This window comes from Nicotiana tabacum, chromosome 17 (genome assembly GCF_000715075.1).
Source record: "Nicotiana tabacum cultivar K326 chromosome 17, ASM71507v2, whole genome shotgun sequence".
In the NCBI taxonomy this organism is placed as follows: Eukaryota; Viridiplantae; Streptophyta; class Magnoliopsida; order Solanales; family Solanaceae; genus Nicotiana; species Nicotiana tabacum.
In genome coordinates this window covers 101,848,589-101,866,877 of record NC_134096.1, presented here as the reverse complement: position 1 = coordinate 101,866,877, position 18,289 = coordinate 101,848,589, and the positions used below count along the sequence as shown (strand labels likewise).

The 18,289-nt window shown below is 36.3% G+C and overlaps 3 protein-coding genes across 3 annotated transcripts; all 3 read right to left on the bottom strand.

Moving 5' to 3' along the window:
* Positions 1-1,435: 1,435 nt before the first annotated feature.
* Positions 1,436-2,797, bottom strand: LOC142172009 (uncharacterized). Its single transcript, XM_075235758.1, has 2 exons — positions 1,997-2,797; positions 1,436-1,876 (listed from the first exon to the last, which is right to left on the bottom strand). Exons 1-2 carry the CDS (start codon positions 2,795-2,797, stop codon positions 1,436-1,438), a joined length of 1,242 nt encoding a protein of 413 aa, XP_075091859.1.
* A 697-nt stretch (positions 2,798-3,494) lies between these two features.
* On the bottom strand, positions 3,495-10,336 carry LOC107777522 (proline-rich receptor-like protein kinase PERK8). The gene is made up of 9 exons (XM_075234752.1): positions 9,870-10,336; positions 8,579-9,689; positions 7,456-7,869; positions 7,096-7,179; positions 6,427-6,497; positions 6,177-6,253; positions 5,511-5,658; positions 4,080-4,241; positions 3,495-3,990 (listed from the first exon to the last, which is right to left on the bottom strand). The coding sequence occupies exons 2-9, from the start codon at positions 9,465-9,467 to the stop codon at positions 3,802-3,804; spliced, it is 2,034 nt and encodes a 677-aa protein (XP_075090853.1). The 5' UTR covers positions 9,468-9,689; positions 9,870-10,336; the 3' UTR covers positions 3,495-3,801.
* Positions 10,337-14,099: 3,763 nt separating this feature from the next.
* Positions 14,100-17,169, bottom strand: LOC107777520 (glucan endo-1,3-beta-D-glucosidase-like). The gene has a single exon (XM_016597564.2). It carries the CDS (start codon positions 16,432-16,434, stop codon positions 14,335-14,337), a length of 2,100 nt encoding a protein of 699 aa, XP_016453050.1. The 5' UTR covers positions 16,435-17,169; the 3' UTR covers positions 14,100-14,334.
* Positions 17,170-18,289: the final 1,120 nt, after the last annotated feature.

Here is an 18,289-nt window from a genome sequence, read left to right as displayed (position 1 = left end):
AATTGACCCTATTACGAAGTGGTGAAGGAGGCATGATTGGTTCATGAATAGAAGAAGATTATAATAGAGGGGAGGTATATGTACTATCTGGAGATGGAGGAATTGGAAATATAGGTCTGAAGGCACATGGGCAGAAGCAAAAGGAAATTTGTCCTCATAAAAATGAACATCTCTGGAAACTACAATTTTCTTTATATCTATTTCCAATAACTTGTATCCCTTTTGTCCCAAAGGATAACCCAAAAATACACAAGCCTTAGTTCTAGGGTCAAATTTACTTCTCCTATTTGATAAAGTAGATACATAACATAAACATCCAAAACTTTTGAGAGAATTATAAGAGGATGACTGTTTGAACAAAATGGAAAAATGTATCTTTCCTTTAAGAACCTTAGAAGGCAGTCGATTGATCAAATGGGTAGCAGTCAATAGGCACTCTCCCCAATAGGAACTTTTGATTGGAAAAGTAGAGCTCTTGCAATTTTTAAAAGATGTTTGTGCTTCCTCTCAACAATCTCATTTTGTTGAGGGGTGTTTACACAAGATGTTTGGTGCAGAATTCCTTGAGAGGAAAGAAAAGCAGACTGTTGGGTTCCTTTACCTAGCTCAAAGGCATTGTCTGTCCTTAGCTTCTATATTTTAACACCAAACTGCCTTTCTACCATAGTCAAAAAATTCTTTAGTACATCAAAAGCATTACTCTTGCTGCTAACAAGAAAGGTCCATGTCCCTCTGCTATAATCATCCACAATAGTTAAAAAATATCTGAAACTATTATAAGTTGTAACCTTGTAAGATCCCCATGTATCAACATGAATTAATTCAAATGCACTTTTTGATTTGATTTGACTTAAAGGGAAAGAATTTCTAGTTTGTCTGGATTTAGGACAAATATCACAGAAACATTCAAGATTAGAAGGAATGGAAATAAAATTGAGATGTTTCATTGATGAAAAGGGCAAATGCCCTAATCTGACATGCCAAAGATTTACATCAGAGATTGTACTTGCAGAAAAGGGAAAAGAAACTGAAACATGAATGAAAACATTCTGCTTTGAAGATGAAACTACATTTTCTTCACATTTATTTCTAGAACTAGCATGATTAGGCTCCAATAGGTATAGTCCCTCTTTTGCTTCACAAAAAACTTGAGCCCTTTTCATTAAAGGGGCATGCAACTTACATTGAGTAGAGTAGAATGAGATAATGCAATGAAATTGCAAACAAAACCTATTAACAGACATAAGATTATATCTGAAATTAGGAACATGCAATACATTTTCCAGAATATAATCAGAATGAATGGAAACTCTTCCTACATGAGTAACTGTTACTTTGAAAGAATTAGGTAGGTTGATGTCTAGAGGAATAGGAAGAGGTGATAAAGATATAAAAGCACTTGAGTCAAAACACATATGTTCAGAAGCTCCTGAATCTATAATCCAGGTGCTTGAATTGTAAACTGAAAACAAGAACCAGAATATTTGATAATTGTACCAGCCACAGCATTTGCATTGATTTCTGAGTTTGAGCTTACTGCATCTGTCACCTTAACTTGCTTAATGAGTTGTACCAACTGTGAGAATTGTTCCCTTGAAAGGTGTTGATTCATAACTTCATTGCTGGTCAGATCATCTCCTTGGTCTCCTGAGAAAGCTCCATTACCTCTGATAGGTCCTTGACCTTGTTTTCCATTTGTGAATTCAAACCCATATGGAAACCCTATGATTCTGTAGCAATCTGCTACTGAGTGATCTATTTTCTTGCAGTAGGTACAAGAAACATTAGGGTTGAATTTTCCTTTCCTTGCCTTGGGAACTGATTTCATTTGTGGTGGACTTCCAGATTTTTGAAAACCATTAGCAGGTTTCTGAAACTGCCCAAGAAGTTTCTACTTCCTATTTCTTTGTGAAAAGTTCCCTTGATTTTGGAAATTGTTCTAATTTCCTACCATGAAGGATGAAGCATCAGTTGAAATGAGAGGGTAAGCATATACCTCTTTCTGATTCTCATCTTGTAGAATCAAGGAGTAGGCATGGTTGATGTTGGGTAATGGATTCATTATGAGTATGGTTCCCCTAGCTTGACCATAGGCCTCATTCCAGCCCATTAGAAATTGAATAAGTCTCTGATCCTCTTGTGATTTTTCCACCACTTTCTTACCCTCACAGATACAAGTGCAAGTGCACTTGATATTGGTGTTGAGAGAATCCAACTCATCCCATAGACATTTAAGCTTTATGAAATAGGTTGCTATGTCACTTGTACCTTGAACTAAACCAGCTAACTCTTTCTGCAGGTAATACAATTTTGCTTCATTAGACTGCCCAAATCTGTGCTCCAGTCCAGTCCAGAGTTCTTTTGTAGTTTTGGAGTATATAACACTGTCTCCAATGTCCTTAGACAGTGAGTTCAACAACCATGATATTACCATGTCATTGCATCTGCTCCATGGTTGATAATCTTTGGAAGCAATAGCAGGAGCTGGACATGTACCATCAATGAAGCCCAGTTTGCTTTTTGCTGAAAGGGCTATCAACACAGATCTCTTCCATCCTTGGTACCCTCTACCATCAAAGACTGCATTGACTAAGCTCATTCCAGGTGCATATAATGAATGAAGGAAGTAGGGGTGATTATCATCAAGAGTCACTCCATTTCTAGTTGAAGTTTGAGGTGCAGGAATGAGAGGTGTTTCAGGTGCCACGGTGGAATAGAGTGAAGAACACAAAAAATGAAGAACAAAGAAAAGTTGAAAGATGAATTCCCTTGGAATCGAGCTACTCTCTGATACCATGAAAGATTGAAGAAGGGAATTTGCAGAATTTTCTATATCTTCTTTCACTCACTGTACAAATATTTATACATGTATTTGTTGTAAAAAGAAACTGTAAAATAAAATTACTCTATACAGTTGTCTAATTCTTATTGCCTATGTCTATAACTGTGTAACTAAATTATTTTGTACACTTGTCTAAATTTCATTGCTTGTAAATACAACTGTGTAACCAAAAATATTCTCTTCTATGCTCAGCATGTGCTCTGTAGGATCCAACGGCTCAAATTAGAAGTTCTTGAATGCCGAGATTCCTCCACGTGTCAAGTCCGTTAGTCAATAATAGAGACAACATAGTCTAATTCCAAACAAACCTAAGTCTCTTGTCTGAAGCCCTTATTCTTCTTCTTCTTTATTTCTTCATAGGTGACTCCGCCGACTCCATTTCTCTCTAATGAGAAGACTGCTCAACATTTTATAAGTCATCATACTCTTTTTTTTATAAGTCAGGTTAATGACATTCACATGATTAATTAACATAATAAAGAGTCAGTGCCTTGTATATTGAGTAATATCTCTAGGGACAAACTTTGGTTGGTCAAAATAGCTACACCGAACAATTGGTCGTCCTTGAGAATTTATCTGCATTTGGTACCATACTACCTCGTGAACAGAACAAACAACGATTAGTTAGGCATGTATTTTAAGTCAAACGAACTTTTGACTAACATATCTACATTGTATGAATAGAATGTTGAATTTCAGAATGCTACAAAACCAATTGTTTGCCGTGTGATCTAGTAAAGACAACAAAAAGGAATAAAAAAAGAAAGCAGATTTCAACGCTAACCAAAAAAGGAATAGCACAGTGATTTACACAATGTAATTACAGGTCAGATCTCTCAGTGAGTTATGGTATATTCATTCGAAGATTGTGAGAAACCACCATTTGTCGGCGCGAATTGCTAGGATTTTGCACCAGGTGGGAACACAAGGGAAATATTTGATAATACGCCATTGAAAACTCAACTTCTATAGCTGCTTTGGGAGTAATTGAAGAAATCTGAACTGTACTCTTGACTTCCAAAGGCCATTCTTTGAAACATTCTTATCTGTGCAGATTGTTCCCTTGAATCAAAAATTTCACTTTGTCCAGGTTTCATTCCATTGGACAGATCTGACAGCTCATCCATGGAATCTAGAGCTCTAACCACCTGGAACAGGAAGACAGACAGACAATGCAAAAAATTTAGGATTGCAGCAAAACGAATAATAAACTGCCTCTGCAAATAAGACTAATCACCTGGCTCATACGAGGCCTTTTTGGGCCTGAATGACGTACACAAGCTGCAGCTGCTTCAATCATCCGGAACATCTCACTCGCAACAAAGTTCTTTTCAAGCCTAGGATCTACTATATCTTCAAAATTTTCAGTCTCAAGTGCTTGAGCAAGCAAAGGTCGAGCCTACAAGATAGAAGGTAAATTCTCAATTTTCACTTAACGAATATAATACCCAAGTGACTACGAGAATAATGTATAAGCAAATAGGACAAACTTCAACAGGCCCAATCAAATAGGTGTGAATAGTGATATTATTAGTCAGACACGGATAAAAGCAGTATCACCCCTTCCTGATATTCTGTCTAAGGGTATTTAGGTACAGAGAATTTAAAAAAAGCATGGGTTACTACATTTTACCCGGTTAGTTTAAATTAAGGGATCAAAGAGAATGGTCAAGTAAAGTTGGCAAGTGATCAAGGAATGGGTGCGCGGCATGGGAGTGGGTGCCTCATCTTTTCTTTTATTTGTTGATAAAGAGCTACCATGTCCTTTTCTTTTATAAACTGCAGCAGGTTTTGTTATGAACTTGTTAGTTTAAATTACCTTTAAATTACCTTCTTGTGATGATCTAAAATTAACAAGAAGCGACAAGCGTAGCACGAAAGTAGAGGAGGTCGTATCTTTCTAAACTAAAAAGGTAAATAGTACTTGACCCAATCACATAGGTTGAACTTTATGTTTTGTTTTTATTAACGACAAGTGAGGATTGCATTGTCATCCTCTGCCAGGGTGATGGAACTTAGAAAGTAAATTAAGTAGAAATGACAATTAGACCTCACAGCTACTCAGTGCAGTACTAATAGAAAAATCAATATAAATATTGAGCGTAATCCACTGCCAGATAAACCTAGTAATCTAACTGATTGGAAAGAAGTAAGAATATTCCGATGCTACCTGCTTCGCTTCCAAGAAAAGGTGAAATGCCAAGCTTGAAGTTAAGTGATCTTAACCTTGCCACTTGAGCTAGATATCATTTTCTACTCAGTTTATACTAGTCTCAATTATGTTAGTGCTTTAGCATTTTGTTTTTTTACAGTCCTAGTTGTGCTATTCCTAAATCACTCCTCTACATCTTTTTAATAGATCAAATACAAATTATATATCACTACAGCCAGCATATCTATGAAACACGAAATATTATGTTTACACAAAAAACTCAAATGAAATTAATATCTCTCCTTTGATTCTCCATAATAGTCACACCCACCCCCCCCCCCCACAACCAAAAAAAAGAAAAAAAAAGATTACCTTTGACTCTACATGCTGGGCCTAGGTTTCAATATTTAGTTTCTCTTTAATTCAGCATACAAGGGATGCTTGGCCACAAATTTTGGTTAAGCATCAACATTTAATCATTGCAGGAAATTAACAACAAATAAAATGTGAACTTACCCATTCAACCAGGCTTTCATCGCCTAAGGGCTGAGATTGGTCAACAGGTTTCCGCCCAGTAATAAGCTCCAAAAGTACAACGCCAAATGAATAAACATCAGATTTCTCCGTTAATTTTCCACTAGATGCATACTCTGGTGCCAAGTATCTGGAATCATTCATGTTAATATCAAGTAATCAGCTCAAGGCATCATATACAGCTACAAAATAAGTCATTTCGATTAATATCAGTTTAGCCCACTTCTTTGTGTAGGATAACAGGGCCAATTGGAAAATTTAGGTGGCCGACAGTTGCATAATGGTTGTAAGATGCTGCATAAAGCAACTGTTTGACTGAAGACTAAATCCTGCCCTCACACAAGAGCACAAAGTTACAATTTGGAGCATGAAACCAACTTTAGGCTGTTCTTACAAGTGGGAAATCAGTTTATGTCATTATTAAGGTCAATTTATGGACTCCGCTGAGGTTCAAAGTGAAACGGATGTGACATAGAGTAATAAAAGTTTTTTATAAGCAAAAGCAGGTTTAGGATCACAGTTTATGGAGATCACTTGTGGTAACTGCCAAAGGTATTGAGGATATTGCCAGTTGATACAAGATTGTAACAGAATATGAGGCCAAAATAGATTTCTTCAAATTTAAGACTTAGCACATGTATGACCTACCCAAAGGTTCCCATCACACGAGTTGACACATGTGTATTGACATCACCTGCTAACCTTGCAAGCCCAAAATCTGCAACCTGCAAGGAGAAAATGCATTGAAAAACTGCATAAAATGCATGAACTATGAGGCATAACGCATACGATTTGCTATACACAATTACAGCATGGAACACAAGATATTTTGGTTCAGTAGCCTAAATTCAACAAACAATGACAATACCAAGTCACAAACTTGGATAAATTGGCATACCTGTGCTTCAAAGTTGATATCCAAGAGAATGTTTGATGATTTGATATCCCTATGGATAATGCGGGGATGGCCTGAGAATGACATAATTAGCAAAATTTTAGAGGATAAATCAGTAAAGAAAAATTGCATAAAACAACAATATGCTCTATCACCAAAGAAAGCCCATGGCGAATTACAACTTAAAAGATTGGTCAATTTTAGTACAGTCAAACCTCTCTATAACGACCTCGTTTGTTCCGAATATTTTTCGATGTTATAGCGAAGTGTTGTTATATAGAACATATATTATAACATAACATAAAAATTGGTTCCGGAAAAGCTTGGCTTTTATGGTAAAGTGTTGTTATATGGGGATGTTGTTATAGAGAGGTCTGACTATATTAGTTTTCATCAATAAACAATGCTGACTAGTCAAGGTTTTACATTTCTATACCGAAGGATGACAAAATCAGGCTATTTTGATGGAAAACAAATGCTAAGTGAAGAGCATTTGGTATTTTGCATCTGAACTTCTTTGCAGAAATCTAAAACCGCTCCTCTAACCACTTTGTATCAATTATTCCTTTTATTAAGTATCCTGAAGCCCTAGGCTTTAATGGAACAAGTGGAAATATAAATATAAAAGGAAAGAAGGAAATTCTTTTGATACGGGGGAAAGAGGGAAATTACAGTCTTCATGCAGATAAGCAAGTCCACGTGCTGCACCAGCAGCTACTTTAACTCGGGTAGCCCAATCCATAGTCCCGCCTTTACCTGCAGCATTTAATCAAGTGATAGAAGTTAAGTTGCAATCACATCTGAGAATAGAGAATGTTTATGTTCACTGAAATGTGGCACAACAGAAGGCCAATTGGCTGTAGCCAATGTTAGCAGCTAGTCATGTCTTTGGACATTATTAGCCATGGTAACGAAATAAGCAACTCATCTTGAAATTGTGGAATTGGAGATCTCAATCATAGAAAAGAGAATCTATAGTACAGTAATCCAAGTACTTTAATTCATCAGTTCCTTATTTCACACCGGTCTTACCATGAAGATGATAGTCAAGCGTGTCGTTTGGCACATAGTCGTAGACAAGTAACCTTTGTTGCTCTGAGATACAATAACCAACGAGCGAAACCAAATGACGATGGTGTACACGGCTGATAATCTCAACTTCTGCTCTGAACTCACGTTCCCCTTGTCCACTTCCACTTTTCAGCTGTTTGACAGCGACTTCCCTTCCATCACTAAGAACACCTTTGTAAACACATCCAAACCCACCTTCACCCAAAACACTATCAGAGGAAAAACCATTTGTTGCCTCAGCTAATTCTTCATAAGTGAACCACGATCTTGAATTTCCAATACCGCCATGCTCTGGAGAGTACATAAAAGTGCTTTGCGAGCCGCTTGCAGCTAGATAAGCAGAATGTTGGGATCTTGATCTTAGGAAGGATGTATCTGGAAAAATAAGTATTTTATTATGGCTCCAAAAGCTGCGAAGAGGGTGGGTTGTTACACTTTTAAAATAAACTGTAAACAATACTTGAAAACAAATTTGCACAATTGGCACAGCGAAAATCAATTTTTCTGACCCGTACTTTATACTTCAAAGCTGATCAATAAATGGAAAGTGAAAAGAGAACACAGATATCCAAGTTACACAAAAGTTCAAAACTCTAGTTTTCTTGAGAAAGTAATTTTACTGAGTGCACCTGCACTCAACTCTGTAGCAAAAGGAAAAAGCATAGAGTAAATTTTCATGCAAAGAAGCAAAAGTATTCCTCCGATGTTCAGTAATACAGATGGGCCGTCTGTAATTTCGAAAAACAGAGCTTATACACCATTTTTTGATAAGGAGCTTATATACCATTTTAAAGCAACAACAACAACAACAACAACACACCGGTGTAATCCCACAAGTGGCGTCTGGGGATAGTAGGATGTAGAAGGGCAGTAGTTCTTTAAAGCAAATTCCTTTTATTTAGAATGATCATTATGGTTCAAATGCAATAGTTCTTTGTCACCACTACAGTAATCCATGCAAGGAAGAGTTCGGTAAAGGATGGATGCATTTAGTTACTCCGGCAAAGTAGAATGATTTAGCCAATAAACAAATTCCACACAACAAAATCCATAAGGAAATTCAAGAACCTATGCAAAGCAATACCTGAATTTGGTGAGGAAGCAGCAAATGGAGAGGGTCCCAAGTAATTGAGATTAAATGCACTCTCTCTTTTCTTTCGCTTCCGTGTAAACCAGACAGCAAGAATCACCAGGCTAAGGGCCAAAAACCCAGCAACAACACCAATTGCCACTACACCTCCAGTCTTATTTCCCCCACCATTTCTGGGACTTGAATCTGCAGTGATAGCAGGGTTAGGGGTAGTTGATTTAGCTGTGGGCTTCTCTGTAGGAAGGCGAGGCACAGGTAATGGAGGGGGAGCTCCAGCTAGAGATGCATTATTAGGGGGAGCAGGAGGAGAAATAGAAGGGGGTGGAGATGTTAAGGGGACAGGTGGAGGAGCAGATGGCAGTGAAGCTGGAGGGGGGGTTGATGCAGCAGGTGGAGGGGAGTTTTGTGGCGGGTTTACAACAGGTGGTGGTGGTGGTGGAGAATCAGGGGGTGGTGATGGATTTTTCACTGGTGGTGGAGGGGAAGGTGAAACTGCCGGAGGGGGAGAAGGTGGGGAAGGAGGAGGGGCTGGAGGAGGAGATTCTCGTGATGGTGGGGGTGGAGATGAAACTGGAGGTGGGGCACTGGCAGGTGGAGGAGCCTTAGGAGAAGGTGGTGGTGGTGAGGGCGGTGGCGGCGGTGATACTGACGGTGGTGGTGCTGCTTCTGTCGGAGGTGGTGGTGGAGGAGATTCTGCAGGAGGTGGTGATTTTGACTCTGATGGAGGAGGAGAAGGCGGAGCTGGTGGAGAAGAGGATTGAGGAGGTGGAGCTGAAGAGTCTGGAGGTGGAGGAGGAGATGTACTAGAACTAGAATTTGAAGGTGAAGCTGCAGGGAAAACTGGGAGTGGAACAACAGAAGGGGAAGAATCTGGAGAGGCCATTTTCAATAAAGGTCTCAACTTTAATCATGAATTATGCAGTAATCCTCTAAAATCCACATTGGAATTTCCCAAAACCCCTCATTTGCACACAAATAGTCAAATATCCAAGAATGCAAACCCTTTTTCCCAGATCTTAACTACTGTGTCATATGAAAGCCTCAAATTGAAGTCGCACTACTGGCCAAGAATCAACCTTTCAAGCCAAAACTAGTCCTATAAACCCTATAATTAAACAAAGTTAACCCAGATTAACAGATTCGAAAGAGAAAATGAGAATGCACCAAAACTGAAGTCAGCAGCGCCTAGATTCAGTAGTAAAGGAAAACTTGACAGACCCAGATCCCTCAAATTGTCATTAGGAAAAAGCATAATACAATGTTAGTAGTTCAAAACTCGACTTACCTCTTAACCCACTGCTTTCTCTTAGACTTCTGGGTCTTGCTCAATTACAGGTAGGAGCCTTAGAACATGAGAAATGGTGAAGCTGTACTAAACAAATGAAATGTGGGCAAATGGGGAACGTGGGTGCGACTTCGAAATAGTCGTTTCTTGATTTCGTTTGGTAAATCAGAATCTTGAACAAGAAAGACATAACATGGTGAGGGAGGCCTAGGGAAAAAGACTTTGTGAATAGTGATGGACTCAGCATTTACGTCAAACAAATTAATTATTGTGCGGAATAAAGATAAATAAACATTCTTCTGTGTGTGAACTGTGAAAGAACGTTATCGAGAAGCTAAGTCAAAGAAAACATCATGAAGCCCATGTTCAAGGATGAGTTTTTTTTTCGGTTTTGTGGTCTCTGCACAACAATTGTAAACAGACAATCATTAGTCATAGACCCAACACTACGTTTAGAATATTTTAGTAATTTACTACTTAGTTGTCTTCTCCGACCTTATTCTTTTGTCAGTTTATAACTGTCATTGTCTATGGAAAAACAAATATACGTTGCTATTAGCAGTAATTTATGACTCACTAAATTACTCCCTTAATTACCGGCTACGCGTAAACAATGGCGGTGTTGTGCTTAGGTTTCCTTTTTTACTGTCTTTCATCTTCTCATTTTTTACTCTTTCTTTTTCCTTTTTCGCTTTTGAGCTTAATTTTTGTGTGTAAATACGAGAAAATAAGAAGTTTACATTATCATATCACTAAAAATAAATATGAGACTTTCCATCATAAATGAGATTATAATCATAAAATAAAAGAAGTTACATGCTGTAAAATAATAAATTTTATTTACATTACAAATGTATGTAAGTTAATTCTGGCTTCGAATATCTCCTCTTTTCTCTTTATTTTGAATATGAAGTATATACTAACTTGTTAGAATACCATAAAGTTTGTTGAACTAACGAGAGAATAATGCTTTTGCTTTAACAAGGGCAAGAGTAGATGCGGTGAATTTTGCACGTTGATGTTGAAAGCAAAGTTGATTTCTTTTTTTGTGACCTCTGTCATACTAGACTTTAAAATGATTTCTTCCTCCTTCTCAGAAAAATATTTATATTTGTAGCACACAGTTCCATTAAAATAGGAATATTAATTATTAATCTTTAAATATAAGCAATTTGAATGGAAAGTCAATAATTCTTTGTACAAAAATCATGTATTTTTTTCTCTTTATCTATTAGTTTTCCTTCTTTTTTTTCATCTTCTTAATTTTATTTTCTGCCGAAGCCAATATATTTTCTAAATTTGTTCCATTCGTTTTCTTTTTAATTATCTTTCTTAAGTTTTTCTCTTCCTTCTTTCTTCCTTTCTTAACATAAAGATCTTACTTCGATAATAATATACGTTAATATATACAAAACGTATATATATAAAAATATATATTGAATTAACACATATAAAATATACATAAAAATCCATCTTTAATTAAGATGACACTTAGACATGTGAAATATACATAAAAAATATAGCTTAAATTTAATTAAGATGGCATATAAATATACAAAAAATATATATATAAAAAATACATCCTGAATTAAAATGACACTTGACATATAAAATATATTTGAAATATACATTAAAAATATATTTTAAAATAAGATGGCACTTCACAAATAAATATACAAAAATTATATACATAAAAATATATTTTGAATTAAAGTGATACTTGATATATACAAAATATAAAAGACGTATAAATCAATACATCTTGAATTTAGGTGGCATTCACATATGCATTAGATTTTAAAAAATGGAGTGAAGAAGATGAATGTTGGGCTTAATTTTTGTAGTATGCTAATAATGAAAAACAAAAGTGCTATTTATAGAATAAATAATAAATGATGCTATTTTTTAAAATAATAGTTAAAAAAGGATCAAATGTAAAATATATTTATTTTTTTTGTGACATCTGTCATACTGGACTTTACAATGACTTCTTCCTCCTCCTGAAGATTAAGTTTCTACTTTTGAGCTTGAAAACTAATTTGAGAAAAGTTATTTGCTTACAAAATTTTCAAACAAAATTTCGGGTAAAGAAGTTATATTTGAGACACTTTTTCAATCAAACAATCTTCTTTCACTAACCACTTACAATTTATTTTCTATTTTTTTAAAAATAAAAGGCCATAATTATTCAACCAAGTTGTGGCGCAAACCCTTTCCGTATAACGTTTTTCATATTCCCTCGTTTTCTTAGTGACATGTTCTTTTCTGATTAAACAAAATAATCAAGTGAAAGCTCCATTTTGATATGATATATATAATCTCCATCTATGGCATTATTATCATAATCCAACAATTGAAGTAGATGCAGAATGTAAATTCTTTTCTTTTGCCAGAACTAGTGATAAAATTATACTGTAGCAGTCTAATGAATAGTACTATTTTGTACTACGAAAAATCATCATATTCTTCCGTTTGTTTTTATCGGAGTAGGTGGTTGTCGTGAAGAGATCTTTATGCTGAAAAAAATTGCTTTTCAATGGTAAACAAAAAATTACTAGTACTATATTTCAAACACCTATGTCCAACCCCAATTGCTTTCTATCCACATTGGAAAAATGACATATTATCTAGATGGTCTTCTTGTTTGCAGTTTGAGTTATTCCATTTTCCTTTACATCGTCATTAAAGCATCGGACAAGTCTCAAGTCACCCTCTGATTATTTTTCCCTTTTTCCTTTTCAATAAAACCAGGCAACTTTTAGTCTTTTACTGTCTTTCATTAAAAAGAGAAAAGTCCCAAGTAAATTTGGGTAACATAAAAAGTTCAAACATTAGAAAATGTAAATGATTTTAGATTACTTCATGTTTGTTGCCCAATATATTTAAATGTTGTCACATCAATATTTTTCGATTTGCTTATTAAAAAAAGAAGAAAAAATAAAATTGTTATTGCATAATTGAGCAATTCTCACTATCCCACTTCTTCCTTCCCTTTCCAAGATCTCATATGTAATATAGAAACTTATAACCCAAAAAAATTACGTGTGTATGCAAATGTATCAAAGTGTGCACGACATTTCATTCTATTTGTATATTTTACAATCATTTGGGAAAAAAAAAATTGTAAAATCAATTCTCTCTAAGCATCTCTAATAGCCAATAGTTTTTTCATGACGTGTGGTATGAAGTTTGAGTTAATGCAAAAAATTCAGAGGGCACCTCTCTTTTATTTGTTGTCACTTCGCTGGAGGGAGTACGTGCTGTCCACCAAACCATGAATTAAAGAAATTGAAATGCAAACATTTCTAAAAATAAATAAGAAATTTTTGCAAAAGCACATCAATATCAAAAGATCTCACCAGGAAAAAAAATAATGATTTATAATGCAGCAACCGTTGGCAGTTACACCAGAATCCTGCCCTCTTTCTCCATCTTGTCATATATTATATTATGTCCAGTTACAACTAGGCAAACATAGGCACCAGCTAACATTTTAGGTTGGCCCCCTGAAGGCCTAATTTTTCTTGCATCAGAAGGTTGCAATTACACTTATATTGTTGGAACCTACTACTATAAAGAGAGAAGAGGAGAAGTTTGTACTCGTCTTCTTAATAGAGTAGACGAGCTTTGTCTTTATTTAGTTTTGTGTTTTCGCTTGATTTTCTGATTGGTTTGTTTGTCACTGCCCCTTCCCTTTTATCTCTCCTGAGCCGAAGGTCTACCGGGACAGCTTCTCTATATTTTTAAAGGTAGGGGTAAGGTCTGCGTACACACTACCCTCCCAGACCCCACTTGTGGAAACACACTTGGTTTGTTGTTGTTCATAATAGAGGAGGCAGCATATTTGCTCGCAATAGCAGGGACATCCTTCTACAAGGAGTCTCATCCAACACCACTTTGCAGACAAACATTCACTAAATATACATGTAAACCAATGCAAAATAAACATCAATTTGGGCCAAAATGGTAAAGCCTTAGAACCTCTACATTTTCGGACTCAAAACTCACATACAAATCGACTTGTGATAATAGGTCGACGCTGCTTGTATAAAATAAATTTTGTGTGTGCTACTGTTTGCACGAACAAACTGTGTAACCTAGTCAATCAGACCACTTGGCTCCATAGGTGGTCGTTCAAATGGCATTTGGCTTAGTGGATAAGTGCCAATTGCATAAGCATCTATAGGTTCAAGACATGTAACATAACAGAATGTAGCAGCAAGAAAATTCTAATTAGAAACTCTATTAATAATGATGCATATTTCATGTTAAAAAGCCTCAAGAAATGGCCCAGTGTAAAAAGCATGAGCATTGTGACATTGGTCAATAATAAACACATTGTTATTCTCACTGTGTTACTCATGCCATATTTATTGAAGTTTCCTCAGACAAATGGAAATGATCAACCTATCAAGAATAACAATCTAAAAAGCATAATTAGCAAACCTCTCAAATTTAATGCTCATCATTTTCTGCTATGAATCCACCACAAGAGATTTGAGAGTGAATTTCCATCATCATGATTGCTCAGGTCCCTCACTTTCTTTAGAGCTTGCTTCATTCTATAAATAGCTTCCAAGGCATAAACAAATCCTTTCCAACCTTCCTCAGTTCTATTTTTAGGTACACTAGTGAGTGCCCATTTAACAAGCTCCTTCACATAATCCACATCAGAAAACACAACCTCAGTAATTGGCAAAAGTGGTAGAACTTGAATCCCCAGCCTAATGTCTTTCCTCTCAGCTGGAGCAAACCAAAGAATGCTGTCTCTTTTTCTAGACCATAAAATACCAACCACCTTATTTTTCTTGACAAAACTTGGTGCATAGATTTTGTTGTCTCCTTTTACATGCCACCAAGTCTGTGCTGACAGCATTTCAAAGGCAGTAAGAGTTGATCCGATGGAAACAAGGTCTGTATCTCCATACGCGAATCCCATCAATGCTGCTGAATAATACGCATTAATAGCTTCACTTGTACTCTCTTGATTTCTCCCAAATGGAAATTCATTCAGCCCTGCAGCCCAAGAATGTAACTTCCAGAAGTCAAAACACCTAACACGAGTATAATGCCGGTTCTGCTTAAGTCCCAAGTTCGTGTAATCTTCAACTAAAGCATAGGCTTGCTTTTTGTACTGATTTCCCCAAGCAGGATCAAATTTAGTAAGCACAGAAATCCCATACACAAAGTATCCCAAATGAAAATGGTGGTCATTATAAATTCCAAAACCAAAATCAGCTGTTGTGTCATTTATCCCTTGTTTAGTTACAAGGCCACCCCATTTCCTGTCATATAAGAAACCATTGGCACCAAATGTTCCATTTAACCAAGGCTCTATTGTATCCTTCAAGTATTGAACAACAGCCAGGGTTATCTTAGGATAAGAAACCTCTTCTGCAATCAATGCCAATCTTGCTGCTCTAGCAACCAATTTCCCATAAAAATACGACGATGTAGTAGATATGTTTGATGCATTCAAAGTCTTGACATCTTTACCAAGTGCACGAATAATTTCAGGGACTGATTTTTTATTCAAACCTTTAACCGAATGCCATGATATTGGAATTGAATTTGTTTCAAGCTCCCACGAATCTCCAACAACGCCAACAAGCTCACCATCAATGCTTCTATACTGGAAATCATCCAAAACAGTTACTGAAGAATCTGCTGTTGAAAGAAGTCGACGATGTAGAGGGTGAGCAAGCATAAGCAACTTGCCTTTACCGTTCACATCCCATTTGTAACTAAGACCAAAAGACCTCAAAGTTGCACTTCCAGACACGGGATAAGCCGAGCTGTACTGATCAAGAATTTTCTCACATTGGCGATCAGAAATAGTCAAGAGAGCAATCCGTATTACACCCGAGAATCCACCAGAAATAATGGAGGATACATTGTGAGTCAAATGAATAGGAGAAGATGCATATAGGATCCATGTTTGACGATTGCGGAGTCTAATTGTGTACTTAGTGAAAGAACTATCACAAGAGAGTTTGCGTATGGGATCAACGGTTGAGATTGAAATGGAAGTGTTTCCACTAACGGCAAAGGTTAAATAAGGACTACCTCTGACCAGAAAGAATCTAAGGTTACTTGATGGTAAGTCTAAAGTAACACTAAGATCACTATATGATGAGATTATGTGGTGCTGCGTTGGGTTAGGATTCTTGAAACCGGATATAGTCAAATCCGGGCGAAAAATCTGTTCTATTAAAGCAGAGGTTATGTTCTGAGATGGGTAACAAAGAGAAACAGAGGAGTTAGCAGAGCGAATTAGATAAGGTTGGATGTATTCAGGTGTGTCACCATTCTTGAGCACAAAATTTTGGAAAAATGAATTAGTGGGCAAAGGGGTGGAAAGAAGTTGGCTAGAAAAGTAATCAGATGGATTAGGCAAGACTTTAGATTTTGCTTTTGTGAAGAGAAAATGATGGTTTGGTCTATGGTTTGAATTTGAGGTTAACTGAGCATTATAACCATTAACAAAAACAGAAAATGAATAGAACAGTAAAATAAGCAACATTGCATACTCACTGTGCAGAGAACTTTGGGTTACAGCTCCCATTTTAGATGATTGTTGAACAGATTTTGGAAGGCCCTTTAATTTTTGGCTACTGAGTTTACTTTAAAAGAGGATGGATGAGGATTGGTTAGAAAATGTAAAAAGATTCTCCTTGTCTGATATTCCACTTTAAAAGAAATAGTTGTACCAAGTTGACTCAGAAGAAGGATTTAATTCAGAACGTGACACAATCGTGTTTCATAGTTTACATTTCTTTCCTTTTTCGTAGTTGTCATTAACAGCTGGCTAGCATCATCTTGTGCTTAACAAGTGGCTAAAAGTCCAAGATTTCCTGCAAAATTAATGGCATTGTGATTAACAAGGAAAAGAAATGAGGAAAAATAAGAGATCTAAGAGACAGACAGGGAAAGTATACTGGTAATTGCTTTCTTTTAATTAAAGTTGAATGTACTGCATAATGGTGTAACGTTACAGAACTTGACGGAAGGGAAAAAATAACGTTGCAAAGACTTATTATATGAGGACTGCAGTCTGTACTTGGCATAAACTATCAGTTAAATAGGACCCATTCAACTGAGATAGAATATAAAACAAAATACGGTGAACGTTACTAACGAATATTTGCTGCCCCTTTGGTTGGTGAAGTCAATAACAGGAGGGACAAGGTTTTAAATTTTATGGGTTAAGAGTCGTAATTTTAAATTTTGTACATATTTAATGATTTTTTGGACAAAAATACAGGGTATGAGCGAAATTGAACTCATAACTTCTACGTTATATACGCCTATGACAATAACCCATTACGTAGCTCTCGTTGAAATAGATTAATGTATGATGATTCTCGCAATTTACATATTATGGGACAATAATTCAAAAGGAGAAGCCATATTTTGTTACCACGTCATGATCAGAAAGATTAAGATGTAGATTCTAGGGCAACGGGAAAGAAAGAAAACCAAAGAGCATAGCAATGTGTAGTTGAAGAAAGTGCTTTAAGAAACGGTAAGTTCAAAGTTGCAGGCGAAAACAGACAAAACTGTCCCTTTCTGGTGTGCATCTTGTTTAAAAATATACTCCATATTCTAACTTTAATTTAAGAGTAAATAATAAATGCGGCGAATTATATTTTCCGGATTCTTGGTGTGTCATAAGAAAGATTTTTGTAGAAGTAGAGCAAGAATATCAGAGCGTCACCACTAGCCACATCGTGAAGGCTGAGGTCAACGTGTTTGAAGTGTCACATCACGTATTGGACACCAAGACACCATATCTATTGGACAAACAACATAAGATACTTTGGTGTCAGACATACTGATGGAAGAAATCACCAAAAGCCTGTAGCTTGTTCATCAGCGAAGAATAATTTACCCCACACCAAAAGGCAGAGGGGAGGAAAGGAAAAGCAAAAAGAAAAGGTATCTGCTTTCTCTTGTCATCGCAGGTTAGAACCACTTCTTTTCGCTAACTGAATAGATAGAAGATATATGAAGCAACCAAATAAAGCACATATTCCTTCAGAAAGTTCAGATGAGAATCAGCTAATTGTTGACGGAACAATTCATAAGAAGTCACCTAATGCTGGTCATGAAAAAACTGTATCATGATTTGACATAGGCATGAGCCATGATAAACTAACAAGATGTCACATCAGATGATTCACACTTGTTGAAAATGGTAATCCAGTGCGTCACTTGAATGAGAATGCCTCTAGAACTATTTGACATGCCTACGCCTAATGTGAAGTTAACTCTTGAATCCAGGTTGTTGTTTGTCATGGTTCTACGGCTCCTCCTTCATGCATATGCCATATGGAATGGCCGATAAAGAGCCAAACATCCGATATTCAGAAGCAATATATGTTTCTGGCCCCAACAAATACTGTGCTGAGTATGATTCA

Coding starts and splice junctions, on each gene's coding strand:
- LOC142172009 (XM_075235758.1), bottom strand. CDS start 2,797: ATGGTATCAGAGAGTAGCTCGATTCCAAGGGAATTCATCTTTCAACTT. Junction 1,877..1,996: donor AAGATGAGAATCAGAAAGAG/GTATATGCTTAC, acceptor CTTCTTGGGCAG/TTTCAGAAACCTGCTAATGG.
- LOC107777522 (XM_075234752.1), bottom strand. CDS start 9,467: ATGGCCTCTCCAGATTCTTCCCCTTCTGTTGTTCCACTCCCAGTTTTC. Junction 6,498..7,095: donor TGCTTATCTGCATGAAGACT/GTAATTTCCCTC, acceptor TGTCATTCTCAG/GCCATCCCCGCATTATCCAT. Junction 6,254..6,426: donor ATATCAACTTTGAAGCACAG/GTATGCCAATTT, acceptor TTCTCCTTGCAG/GTTGCAGATTTTGGGCTTGC.
- LOC107777520 (XM_016597564.2), bottom strand. CDS start 16,434: ATGGGAGCTGTAACCCAAAGTTCTCTGCACAGTGAGTATGCAATGTTG.